This window comes from Polistes fuscatus, unplaced genomic scaffold (genome assembly GCF_010416935.1).
Source record: "Polistes fuscatus isolate 324 unplaced genomic scaffold, CU_Pfus_HIC Scaffold13, whole genome shotgun sequence".
In the NCBI taxonomy this organism is placed as follows: domain Eukaryota; kingdom Metazoa; phylum Arthropoda; class Insecta; order Hymenoptera; family Vespidae; genus Polistes; species Polistes fuscatus.
The window spans coordinates 688180-700438 of NW_025113031.1; the positions used below are offsets into that span (position 1 = coordinate 688180).

The 12259-nt window shown below is 30.4% G+C and overlaps 6 protein-coding genes across 8 annotated transcripts; 2 read left to right on the forward strand and 4 right to left on the reverse strand.

Moving 5' to 3' along the window:
- Positions 1 to 37: 37 nt before the first annotated feature.
- LOC122514025 (ubiquitin-conjugating enzyme E2 S) lies at positions 38 to 2232 on the forward strand. Its single transcript, XM_043630619.1, has 6 exons — positions 38 to 364; positions 422 to 578; positions 819 to 966; positions 1184 to 1374; positions 1499 to 1627; positions 1726 to 2232. The coding sequence occupies exons 2-6, from the start codon at positions 561 to 563 to the stop codon at positions 1876 to 1878; spliced, it is 639 nt and encodes a 212-aa protein (XP_043486554.1). The 5' UTR covers positions 38 to 364; positions 422 to 560; the 3' UTR covers positions 1879 to 2232.
- A 155-nt stretch (positions 2233 to 2387) lies between these two features.
- On the reverse strand, positions 2388 to 5278 carry LOC122514023 (THO complex subunit 4). The gene is made up of 6 exons (XM_043630618.1): positions 5199 to 5278; positions 4924 to 5136; positions 4002 to 4139; positions 3768 to 3915; positions 3544 to 3684; positions 2388 to 3427 (listed from the first exon to the last, which is right to left on the reverse strand). The coding sequence occupies exons 1-6, from the start codon at positions 5271 to 5273 to the stop codon at positions 3318 to 3320; spliced, it is 825 nt and encodes a 274-aa protein (XP_043486553.1). The 5' UTR covers positions 5274 to 5278; the 3' UTR covers positions 2388 to 3317.
- A 212-nt stretch (positions 5279 to 5490) lies between these two features.
- On the reverse strand, positions 5491 to 6598 carry LOC122514026 (protein seele). 2 transcript variants are annotated; one of them, XM_043630621.1, is made up of 5 exons: positions 6558 to 6585; positions 6292 to 6480; positions 6094 to 6209; positions 5818 to 6024; positions 5491 to 5730 (listed from the first exon to the last, which is right to left on the reverse strand). In XM_043630621.1, exons 2-5 carry the CDS (start codon positions 6380 to 6382, stop codon positions 5533 to 5535), a joined length of 612 nt encoding a protein of 203 aa, XP_043486556.1. In that variant the 5' UTR covers positions 6383 to 6480; positions 6558 to 6585; the 3' UTR covers positions 5491 to 5532. The 2 variants fall into 2 exon arrangements, with proteins under 2 accessions (XP_043486556.1, XP_043486555.1); XM_043630620.1 differs by having other exon boundaries at positions 6292 to 6598.
- Positions 6599 to 6903: 305 nt separating this feature from the next.
- Positions 6904 to 9290, forward strand: LOC122514030. 2 transcript variants are annotated; one of them, XM_043630626.1, is made up of 3 exons: positions 6904 to 6969; positions 8394 to 8654; positions 8739 to 9290. In XM_043630626.1, exons 2-3 carry the CDS (start codon positions 8541 to 8543, stop codon positions 9117 to 9119), a joined length of 495 nt encoding a protein of 164 aa, XP_043486561.1. In that variant the 5' UTR covers positions 6904 to 6969; positions 8394 to 8540; the 3' UTR covers positions 9120 to 9290. The 2 variants fall into 2 exon arrangements, with proteins under 2 accessions (XP_043486561.1, XP_043486562.1); XM_043630627.1 differs by lacking the exon at positions 6904 to 6969 and having other exon boundaries at positions 8532 to 8613; positions 8743 to 9290.
- LOC122514029 (probable DNA-directed RNA polymerase III subunit RPC6) lies at positions 6976 to 8400 on the reverse strand. The gene is made up of 4 exons (XM_043630624.1): positions 8284 to 8400; positions 7500 to 8118; positions 7263 to 7424; positions 6976 to 7187 (listed from the first exon to the last, which is right to left on the reverse strand). Exons 1-4 carry the CDS (start codon positions 8364 to 8366, stop codon positions 7110 to 7112), a joined length of 942 nt encoding a protein of 313 aa, XP_043486559.1. The 5' UTR covers positions 8367 to 8400; the 3' UTR covers positions 6976 to 7109.
- LOC122514028 (26S proteasome regulatory subunit 4) lies at positions 9216 to 11151 on the reverse strand. Its single transcript, XM_043630623.1, has 4 exons — positions 11041 to 11151; positions 9829 to 10777; positions 9497 to 9732; positions 9216 to 9436 (listed from the first exon to the last, which is right to left on the reverse strand). Exons 1-4 carry the CDS (start codon positions 11041 to 11043, stop codon positions 9302 to 9304), a joined length of 1323 nt encoding a protein of 440 aa, XP_043486558.1. The 5' UTR covers positions 11044 to 11151; the 3' UTR covers positions 9216 to 9301.
- Positions 11152 to 12259: the final 1108 nt, after the last annotated feature.

Below are 12259 nucleotides of genomic sequence, written 5' to 3' on the forward strand. Positions count from 1 at the left end.
TGGTGACGACGAAACGCTAAGCACCCGCCGGTATTTCGAGAGATCTAAAAGAGATTTAACAGAAGAAAATTTGTCTGATCATATCAACGAGACTAGGAAAAGAGAAGCGTATCAAAAGGGTGGAAAAAAGGTCCTATTACATACCGGCTTCGATAAGATGAAAATTCCTTCGATTAGTTGAAACGTTTTCTTGTCGTTTGTTTATTAATAATAATTTGTATATTAGGGAAAAACGATCGGATGGATTATATTATTAATTATTCATTTCTAGTGGATTAGAAATGAAGCTTCTTTTACTTGGTGAAAAAAGACGAAAGCATTCCGAGAGAATCGACTTTTACTTTCGAGATTGTGGATGTGCGTGGTAAGCGGAAACTCTCGCACGCGATTGGCTGGCAGTTCAAAATGTTGCTTGTTGCAGGCGATCCCTCGCTGCTGCTGGTGCTGTGACGTTAAAGATATTTCTCCGTTCTATATAAAATACGCGCTATTGAAATACGCGTTTAATCGACAATTAACATAGGAACAAATAATAAATAAATAATTAACAGGAAGATATTATGGCCGCTGTGAGTTCAGTGAGTATACAATTAATTTTCCTTCATGAAATATCATTCTATCCTCTCTGGCAGAGCTTTTGTTTACCTTCTGGATCCTATCTACCCTATATATCCTTTACAATGACACTTGATGCCGCGAAAAAAGATATAAAATGCTCCTTTTTTTTTTCTATTTATATTTGTATATTCATATTTTTCTTTCTTTCTTTCTTTCTCTCTCTCTCTCTCTCTCTTTCTCTCTCTCTTCTCATCGAATAGATATCAAATGTTGAAAATCTTTCGCCACAAATAATACGACGTGTGGCAAAAGAAATGACCGAGCTAACGACTCAACCACCCGAGGGCATACGCGTTATTTTGAACGAGGATGATGTCACAGACATTCAGGCTATCATCGAGGGTCCTTGTGAGTTTAACATTTTATTTTTTTTCTTATAATCATTTAGAATGAACGATCATTCAAATTATTATAAATCTTAGAACGAAATAAATGAAAAGAAAATACACTTTCTTTTCTGACCATAACCTTGTTTTGATCTCACATTTGTGTATATTTCCTAATTGACCTTTAGGCAAATTAAAAATAGGTTTACATATCGATCAATGGTCTTTCTATGTTCTAGCTGGTACACCCTATGCTGGAGGATATTTTCGAGTAAAATTAGCTCTCGGTAAAGACTTCCCTCAAGGACCACCAAAAGCATTTTTCCTTACAAAAATATTTCATCCTAATGTCGCGAAAAATGGAGAAATATGTGTTAATACGTTGAAGAAGGATTGGAAATCAGACCTCGGAATCCAACATATATTATTGGTAAAATAATATCTCTCTACATTATAGTATTATATAATATAATATTATAGTATGATGGTTTACAAGAATTATAGTTCTACATAAATGATAATAGTAATCTATTTGAATGAATTTGTTTTTATAGACAGTAAAATGTTTATTGATAGTGCCAAATGCCGAATCTGCATTAAATGAAGAGGCTGGTAAATTATTATTAGAAAGGTATGATGATTATTCTGAAAGAGCAAAGATGATGACAGAAATACATGCGCAGGTAAAGTGTAATTGTGAAATCGTTAACTACACCATAATCATTATAAATTTATCTTTAAATTGTAGATTCGTAGAAATTAATCATAAGAATATTTGTAGGGAGGCGGAAAAGGCAGTAAAGCAGGTCTGGAAAGCTGCGCTTCCTCAGAAGTTGGAGGACCCCTGCCAAAAAAGCACGCAGGTGATAAAAAACTAACAGCGGAAAAGAAAAAGATGTTGAAAGATAAAAAAAGAACGCTTAAAAGATTATAAGACAAAACTGGTCTCCTCCTTTGTCTTTTTTATAATTTAAAAACACTGGTGTGTTAAAGATGCCTCGTATTGTACACAATTATTATTATTGCATAGTAAAAAATTTATTATCTAAACTCGACTGATCTTATTATTAAGCATTTAGAGAATTAATTTATAGAGTCAGTGCGCGATGACTTCCTAAATTATATGAAAAAGCAAGTACAATTCTGTAGTGATCTCTGCAATCGTGGGCTGAGTTTAACAGTCGTTAGGTCCTCTCCGTGGCCTCTACTAGTAAATATTTTTACATATGTACAAAATGACAAATCGTGTGATTATTTAAATAAAATAAATTGTTCTCCATACAGGAAATAAAGCACCTATCTTTTTTTTTTCTTCTTTTTCAATTTTTATATTTCTATGTTAATTATATTAAAAATATAAATAATAACACAAGATATATGTATATGAAAGATAAAGAGGAGTATTTAAAAGGATTATATTTTAGGTAAGCAAGAAGAATTAAATTATGAGAGAATATTATTTCTTTTTTATTTAGTAACTAATCGTCACTTTCTTTTCTTCAGTCTTGCATAGCTGCATTGCGGTTCCTTTGCTGTGTCAATATAAAGTCGTAATACATTATATTACATGCCTAATACTGCATAGATAAATAATCATAATGTCAATATGATCTGACTAGTTAACGCATATCACAGCCTTATTCTGCTATCAGGTATCATCTACGTATAGTAGTGGCAAATATGTATATGGATATATATACATATGCACATCCATATGTATATATGTATATATATTATATATATTACATATATATACATATATACACGCTATATACACGTATATATCAATGATTAAGAACGATATGTGAAACATATTACAAAAATATAATATTAGTAACAAACATTATTATTTTCATAATTTAAAAATATCTCACAAAATAGTAATGGATTCGCTAAGATCAAGATGACAATACTTTAAAATTAATCAGATTCGGGGCTAGAAGCACATTCCGTACTTTGATAAACAACAACTGTTAAAGATGAATTTGTTTGTATTTTTCATTATACTGAGCACACACGCGCGATAATAGTACATACAAATTGCATACAGTCTTTACAGCATATCATTACTTTTTTTCTTTTTTTTTCTTTCTTTCCTTCTTCTTTTTAATGTATCATAAAAAAATCTATTAACTTCTATAAATCATGTTTGAATCCCTCTAAAAATTGTATGCCAATTTCCGAAGGAAATGTCAAAAATAAAAAAGAAAGACCCATTCAAAATGAAATTGCATATAACGCTTCCTTTTCTAATGGTATAATTACACTTAGTTTCATTTGTATATATCTTATGAAAATAAGGAAAACACAATGTACTGTGTTAGATTAGACGAGAACAAAACTTTATCGTGTTGCCAAAAATGTATAGTTTTGTTACTTTACTTCCTTAACGTAAGCCTCCAATTCTGCATCTAATTCTGCAGCAGTAGGAGTTTTTGTTGCTTGTCGACTTCCTCCTCTACCTCCGCGTCTTGCACCGCGACCTAGAATTTCATTAATTTATAAAAAACAAACTTACTTTTTAAATGAAAAACAAGAAAAACATTTCAGACAGATTCATTATACAACAGATTAAATATACCAAATAATAATAAATTACCTCTTACAGGTCCCGAACCACGATTACCTCTAAAACGAGATTGAGTTCTTTGCACGTAACTGTTGCCGCTGAGTCTTGAGCCACCACGCACCGATGGAACTGGTATTTCAGATGTAGCAACTTGTATGTTCATCTCACGACCTATAGTTTCATATAAGAGATACTAATTTAATATCAAAAGTTATTAAACTAACTAAATAATCCTACAGGAACTGTTTACATACCATCGAGTGGTACTCCATTATATTGTTTCATTGCTTTGATAGCATCCGCTCTTCTTTCAAATATAACATCAGCCGAGCCTAATGACCGACCTGATCTATCATAATGTACAGCAGCTGATTTAAGAGGTCCAAATTCGCTGAACAATTCCTAATAATAAATATATATATTCAAACTATTTATTTCAACAAATTGGGGTGTAATATCTTGCCCAGAGAGCATAAAATATATATTACCTGAATATCCGAATCCGATACCCCAAAATCAAGATTAGATACGAGTAACTTGGTAACACCTGTGCTGCCTATTGCACCTCTGCCAACCTTTTTTACTCCATCAAACATGTCATGTTTCCATGCACTATTTACGTCACCCTGTAGACAAATCAAGCATTTTATTAATTAGACATTTAACTATGGAAAAATGGTACAAATATATAGTCACGCATAATTGTACACATCTTCTTCTACTATTTGCAGCAATAAAACATCACAATAATGTTAAGTACAATTGACTTTGTATATTTCTATCAAGAAAATAGATATATTGTGGAATTAAATGTATATATGCGTGATTGAATGTATTTATGCGAATGTAAACAAATGTCAAAAAGGACATAAATAGGGAATATAAAAAGGGGTCAAAGGAAACAGCAGTTAGTCAATTTCTAAGTTCTGAGAAGTTTATATATATTATCATATTTTTTTCTAACATAGATCATTAGATCTCATATATCCATACATCTTTTAATTTCGGATTAATCTTTTTTTCAGTGATTATCAAAATAAGGTGTATAAATGGTAGAAACAAAATTATATTGGCAGAATGAACTTGTTTCTCTAAATCATTTCTAATAAGAATTCTTAGCGAAGGTCTTCAAAGAATACATAAATAGCATAAATAAAATCTAGTTCACAAAAGCGGAAGTAGAAGAAAATATGCCCACGAATGAAAAGCATGTGACAAACTATACAAGCTATATATATATATATATATATATATATATATATATACAGCATATAACACATACATATATATACATATATATATATATATGTGTGCGTGTGCACAAGTATATATATTTCTATATATACACGCATAATCAATCACGCTTCAATGGCAATAACATATAACGTAAAAAAAAGTGTAATTGCTTACTCTTGTGTATGGAAGAGATGTTCTTGTGATGCCACCACGACTGCGTCCTCGCATGACGCCGCCGCCGCCACCGCCAACTCTTTGGGTTCTTCGAGCTCCTCTACGAGGCGAGCCACCAACACCTCTACCTCTTCTACCACCTCCTCCTCGCGCTCGCGTTCCTTTATTTTGTTTGATAATATCGTCGAGACTCATTTCTATTTTGTCTACCATCTTCATTTGTAATAATTAATCAATTAATTCACAAGATCACGCAAAAATGAATTAATACCAACCTCCAACGACTTCGTAATAATGGCGGCGAACGAAGACGATACAAGCACGCACGGGAAGCTGGGTATGAACACCATTAACCATAAACTAAGAGTATCGACAATATCTTATATATTGTATAATCGTAGGAACGACCGCAGCGCCTCTGGTAGCAAAGTCTTCGAAACACTTCAAGATTCATTTCTACGTTTGCTTGACTTATATATTATATTTATTGCGTATAACAGTTATCTTAACAGTATAATTATTAACATAAAAAAATAATGTATATATATATATATATATGTGCACACATTTACATAAAAAATATATTCATATAATTTTGTAGAATATTACTTATAATTCATCGTTTAAATCTATATCGTTTGTATCTATATCGTTATTTTCATCATTATCTGCGCTATCTTCGCTAACAAAATCTTCCTCATCACAAATTTTTGCGATATCTGTACATAATTTTCTTCTAATGCCAGTTTCTCCTTTACTAAATAGAGAAAGAATGGAATCTTCGAATTCATGTACTATACCTTCACACTGAAATAAAAACCAAATATAATATTTATTTAATAGTAACGTAAAATAATATTAGAGATGAATTAATGATTGAATCAATGTACTAACATAATATTGCAGACTCTTATTTAAATCACCATCTTGAACTAAATGGACTTTACTCATCAGAGAATTCAATTTATCAGACGTATCCATAATATTAAAGATTGTCAGTTGATCATTTGTTTTATATGTTGCTCTCACATAATCTGACATTTTCTCACAAATCTCATCCATCGTGTCCAAAATGTGAAGTTCAGAACGTGCCATGGATATCTTGAAATAATAATATCTTATTAGGTTTTTATGCATACGTTTCAAGCAGTTATTCGGGGAAAAACTTACTTTTCTTCTAATAGTATTTCCTTCAGCATCCATCCTATAGTTTCCAACTTCTACTTCTATTGAAGGGTCAATCTTTCCTAATTCAGTTTTGAGTTCATCCATAGTTGCCCTGCAGACTACGTTATATTTTTCAATTTATTAACATTTATGAAATTTCATATTTATTAATAATTTAAAATAAAGCATATACAAATTTACCTAAACATCTAAGATATTTTGCATTTATTTCTACTGATTGGACAAAAATGCAAAGCTGCAAAGTAACAGCTATGATTAATATGTTCTTCATCTTCGTTTATGAAAATTCAAAGAATTAATAATTGAGATAGTAAGTGAATTTTGTAGATATTAAACACTTAAATATACTGAGTATATAAAACCCACACTCTATAAAATAAATATTCTATTTAATATTACAAATCTTTTTAGATTTTCCTAATAACTAAACAATTGATAACACGTACAACGTATGAAATTGATTTTGAGATACAAAATCGTAACGTAAATGAAAGTTAGTTCCACTAAATGCTGATTGGATGATACTTACATCAACGTGAATCAAATCGATCCAATCAGAATCGACTGGAGTTGTATGTTGCTATTTTAAAAAATTTAAATAAATTTTTAATTATTTATATATACATCTTTGAGAGCATTTAAAAAATATTCTCAATTATTACACGAAAGAAAAATATTCTTTGATTAAAAAAATAAAAATTTTATATAGTATATATTTTAAATCACAATAACAATAAGCGATGAAAATCTGGATACTCAATAATCATTAGTGATTGGTCAATAATCATTAACGATTTGTAAAGTATCCACAAATAACACGTAGCGTATTACGAATGGCTCTATTGTTTTTTCTTATCGGTTAGTTATATTTATCATTTAATAGATCAATAAGTACGATATTTTAATCTGTTTTTTTTTGTAATAATAATATTGAAAGGGGGGGAAGAAAAGTAAACTGATTTTTTTTATTTGCTAATCAATTAATAATTTATATATCTTCAAAAATCCAGCCAGTCATTCATGTATAAACACTTCATAGGTGTAACATCCCCTACATCGCAACAATTTTTCATAACCTACAATGTGCATAAATATATTGACATACAATAAACAACAACAGTCGATGAAAATCAAGAAAATATAAAACTTACAGGACAAACTCCGCAAGGAACTTTCATTATCCCTGTCGAGGTTACTAAAGGTTTTACGGATCTATACATGTTAGTTCCATCGCTAGACATGGATTTTTCTACTTTTCCATCGTATATCAAAGTATTTAAAATCATTTCTAGATCCTCAACCATCAATTTGACCTAAACAAAAATATATATATCATTAATATTTGATATAGGGTATAGTTCATTAAATAAGATTAAAAAATAAAAAACCTTGCTTATTCCTAAATCTGAAATAAATTTTAAAACTTCATGAGACGTGGCAAATGCTATATTTCTGGCATCTAAAGGGCCGCCATCCCATTTGTTTGCATCTTCTCTTTTCTGCTCCAAAAATCTAAGACACTGTTGGTTAAGAATATCTACAAATTCTGCTTCGAAATCTTGATCTTGATACCATGCACCACCGGTAATAGATCTGTCTGGTTCTAAGTCATAGACCATATAAACTTTCTTTTTATTTGCTGCTACAGATTTCACTGCTTTAATAAACTTTTTATTTTCCAATTTTTTGAGAATTTTATTCAATTGAATAAGTATTAGATTAGATTTAGTTCTTATGTCTCTAATCCATATTCCTTTATTGCCTGCCTCTTGGATTATTTTGTAAACAATCTTTTCTTCGTTATCAGAACCCTTAGCTATTTTTGCTTTAGACGGATCTTTTAACAGATAAAGCAATGATCCATTGTGTTTATACAAATCAAAATATCCTTTCGCTAATAACTTATTTATAATCTGTGCTCTTTGGATCGGCTGTAGATGTGGCATTTCGCTCATTAAATCTTTATCGGATATACCTTTTGGTTTGCTTTGTGCCAAGACTATTATTCTGTAAATATTAAAACAATCAAATATGGGGTAAATTATTTATACGAAAAGATATATTTATACTATACATTATACTAATTAATTAAAGGTTTCTTAATCTTCATGTTACATCCTTAACCTAATAAACAAAATAATGCATTTATGTACAAATATAATATAAGCTTACTGTTGTTCTATCATATCTAGGTCATTAGGATCATTAGCTTTATCCTTTTCTTGTCCTTCCGAAGTACTTGTTTCACTTTCCATTTGATCTTTTTTCCTTATACTTTGAAGGTTTGCAAGCGAAACGTTTCCAAGCAGGAAATCTCTCCTCACCAACAAACAGTCTACACTTATATTGTTCAAACGTATAAAGTATACGTGTAATAACACTTGTTTCCGAATATTGATTTGATTATTCGGCAATATACATTATACAACATGGAAGATCCTTTGAATACTACTACTGATTCTTCAAACAAACAAACACTGGAAGACGAAGATCTTTTTATAGGTTATAAGAACTGGAATCGATTAGTCGCTGCTGCTTCTACTGTAACCTAAATTACTGCTCTTATTATCCTAGTTTATATTTTTTCAATTTAACAATTTAATAATATATTTATACTATTTTTTTAGATAGGTTACAAAGAAGGCATAGAAGATGGGCAAGAATCGGTGTTTCAAGAAGGATTTGATATGGGATATAAAGATGCTTTTAATAATGCATTTAAACTAGGGAAATATAAGGGTCTAACTAGTTCTATAGAAGAAAATATTCAACTTCCCTCGGTTGTAAAAACTATACTAAGTGAAACTAATAAAGGCATGTGTAATATTTGTAATGAAGAATCGTTAAGTAAAAACGTTGATAGGCAGATAGAAGATGATCTATTTGTGGATATTGTAGAAAAGCAAAAAACACATTCTAAGAACATTATTGAAATGTTACATCAAAATCTTGAATCGGTCTTGATAAAAAATAATATTGATATTGATGGTTCAGTTTTGGATACATAATTCTTGCGTATGTATAATAACAATTTAATATAATAATATGTTATTAATATATATATATGTTATTAAAAAAAATGTATGAATAAACGGTGCAGAGTATTTTTCGTTAATAAGTTTGTATTGACACAAATGATGTTTTTATATTAGCAGTAAATAAAGAATAAGATACATAAATAATTTCTTTTTTATAAGTATAATCCTTCAGGTGAACCTTCCTTTTTACGATATAAAACACTTTCCTTAGATTTTTTAAAATCATCGCTTGTAACTTTCATACGACGTTCACGTAATGCCATTAAACCAGCTTCAGTACATATAGCCTAAAAAGAAATAGATTACGATAGTAGAATTAACGATAATTGTCTTTAAAAATGTTTTACCTTTATATCGGCACCAGATAAATCATCCTTTGCCATAATTAATTCAGCTAGATTCACGTCTGGTGCTAAGGTCATTCTACTAGTATGAATACTAAAAATCCTTTTTTTAGTTTTTTCATCTGGTAATGGAAATTCTATTTTTCTATCAATACGTCCAGGTCTTATTAATGCCGGATCTAACGTCTCTATTCTATTGGTAGCCATAACAACTTTTACATCTCCTCTGCTGTCGAAGCCTAAGTAATATCAAACGAATATTATATAAATTTCCTGAAAAAATATTTACAACAAATAATAATTATTAATATTATTGACATTAACATAATGATTACCATCAAGTTGATTTAAGAGTTCTAACATAGTTCTCTGAATTTCTCTTTCTCCTCCGCTATTACTATCATATCTTTTAGTTCCTACCGCATCAATTTCATCTATAAAAACTATAGAAGGAGCATGCTCTTCCGCAACTCTAAACAATTCTCTTACAAGTTTAGGACCGTCGCCTAAATATTTTTGTATTAGTTCAGAACCGACGACTCTAAGAAAAGTTGCAGATGTTTGATTGGCTACAGCCTTTGCCAGAAGCGTTTTACCCGTTCCAGGTGGTCCATAAAGTATAACTCCTTTTGGCGGTTTAATACCCATCTCTTCGTAATATTCTGGATGAGTTAATGGTAGTTCTACGGATTCTTTGATTTCTTGAATTTGAGTATCAAGCCCTCCAATATCTGCGTATGTTTCTTGCGGTGCCTTTTCTAATTTCATTACTGTAACCATGGGATCTGTGTCATCGCCTAACACTCCTACTACAGCGTGAACTTTGTGATTCAATAAAACAGAACAACCTGGTTCTAATTGATCTTTATCGACGAATGATAAAATCGATACATAGTGCTCGGATCCAACAGATGTAGAAACTATTGCATGATTGTCGTCTATAATTTCTTCTAATGTTCCAACGGACATTGGTGTTCCACGGAGATCATCTACCTTAGATCTTTCTTCTTCGTTCTTTTCTTCCTGGGGCTTTAAACGTTCTTGATTCCTAATGAATTCCTCTTCCATAAGCAAATAATCTTTTATACGTTCAAGCTTTAAAAGTTTCAATCTACAACGCGTATGAGGTGTTACTTGAGGTAATTTTAAAGCTGCATCTGGACCTTTGGTACGTCTCTTCTTTTTTCCTACCCTCGTTGGTATGGGTGGTTCATATTTCTTCTTTTTATCTTTGTCATCTTTTTTGTCTCCGCCTGTACCTCCACTACCAGATTGATTTTGTCCCTATCGAAAACACATCATTATTATTCAATAATTAAAACTATTTTTGCCGTTTTACTTTTCATTAGTTTGTATACTTTAATAAGTTTTATTTGTATTATCAATCCATAAATTAACCTAACCATTTCTTTTACGCCATATACTTTTATAGAAAAATTACAATATATGTATATAAATATATGTACACAAAAAAGATTTCTTTTATTTACATTATATTTTAATTATAAATTGATATTATTTTAGTTGGAACAATTTTGACAACTTACCATTTTTAATCAACCTGACAACACGACGAGAAACGGCGAAGTCATTCATAGAAATCGCGTTTACACAGAACGGCTGCGTTACGTGTCGAAAGAAGCGTTTGCAATAAGCTGTCCTATGATTGGTCCAATTTTAATCAATCACAAGAGGCAGTTTGAATATCTTTTTCAATATTAAATACGAATTTGATTAGATGGCGTACTACTTATTTTAATTCATCAATAGATTTATTAACTATTCGATTGTCTCGCATATAAAATGGATAGAAACATCTTCGGAGGAATTATTTCGATTTATAAAACATTTTCAAATAATTATCTTTTCTATAGATTGCTTTTATTTTGAGTGAAAAATTTGTGTGTGTTTTATTTTTATCTAATAAAATACGTGCATAATATAAATCCATAAATGCAAAATTGAAAATATTTTATCGAATATAATATATATGTTATAATACAAGTAGGAAATCCGGAATTGTGAACAATGCCTAAAACTAACCGGCAATGTATTCATATTTCTCACATTTCCTAGATATTCTGTAGAATGACAAATGAGAAACCGGTAAAGTAAAAAAGCAGATATGAAACATTTCGTTTTAAACGTGCTTATTTTCCGCTATGATAAGGAACAAAAGATACAGATTTTCCATGGTGATCTCTATGAATATCGATCTAAATGTAATAATATACTACTACGATAAGAGTAACAATGGGCCCCATGGGCCCTACATAATAACACACCGACATAGAGTAAGTTTCAATTTATAGAAGTGCGCATAATATAGCGGCGCGACAGTCTCAAAAACCTGCGCAAAAAAACTCGCGTAGCAGTCAAGGTGTTAAATCTCTTAAAAAGAAAATTAGGTTTTTACTGTGCTTCATGGTCGCTTGTGTGTGTGCATGCCTGTTACCCAATAATGTATTCTTCCTCAACATTGCCTAAATAGCATTTGGTATTCTGTAGAATACCTAAGTATTATGTACAATGCTTATATTAGGAAAAGTTCATAACAATTCTTCTGTTTCCTACATTGCCTAAAAACACCAGGCATTTCCTACTTTGCCTACAATATATATATATATATATAATATATATGTTATATCGAATATCTCATAAATAAAAAATTTAATAAATGATAAAAATTGTAATTAATAAAGAAAAAACCTAAGAGTATTTATATATAGACTAAATATGAAAAATTTAAAGATTCGACAAATTTAA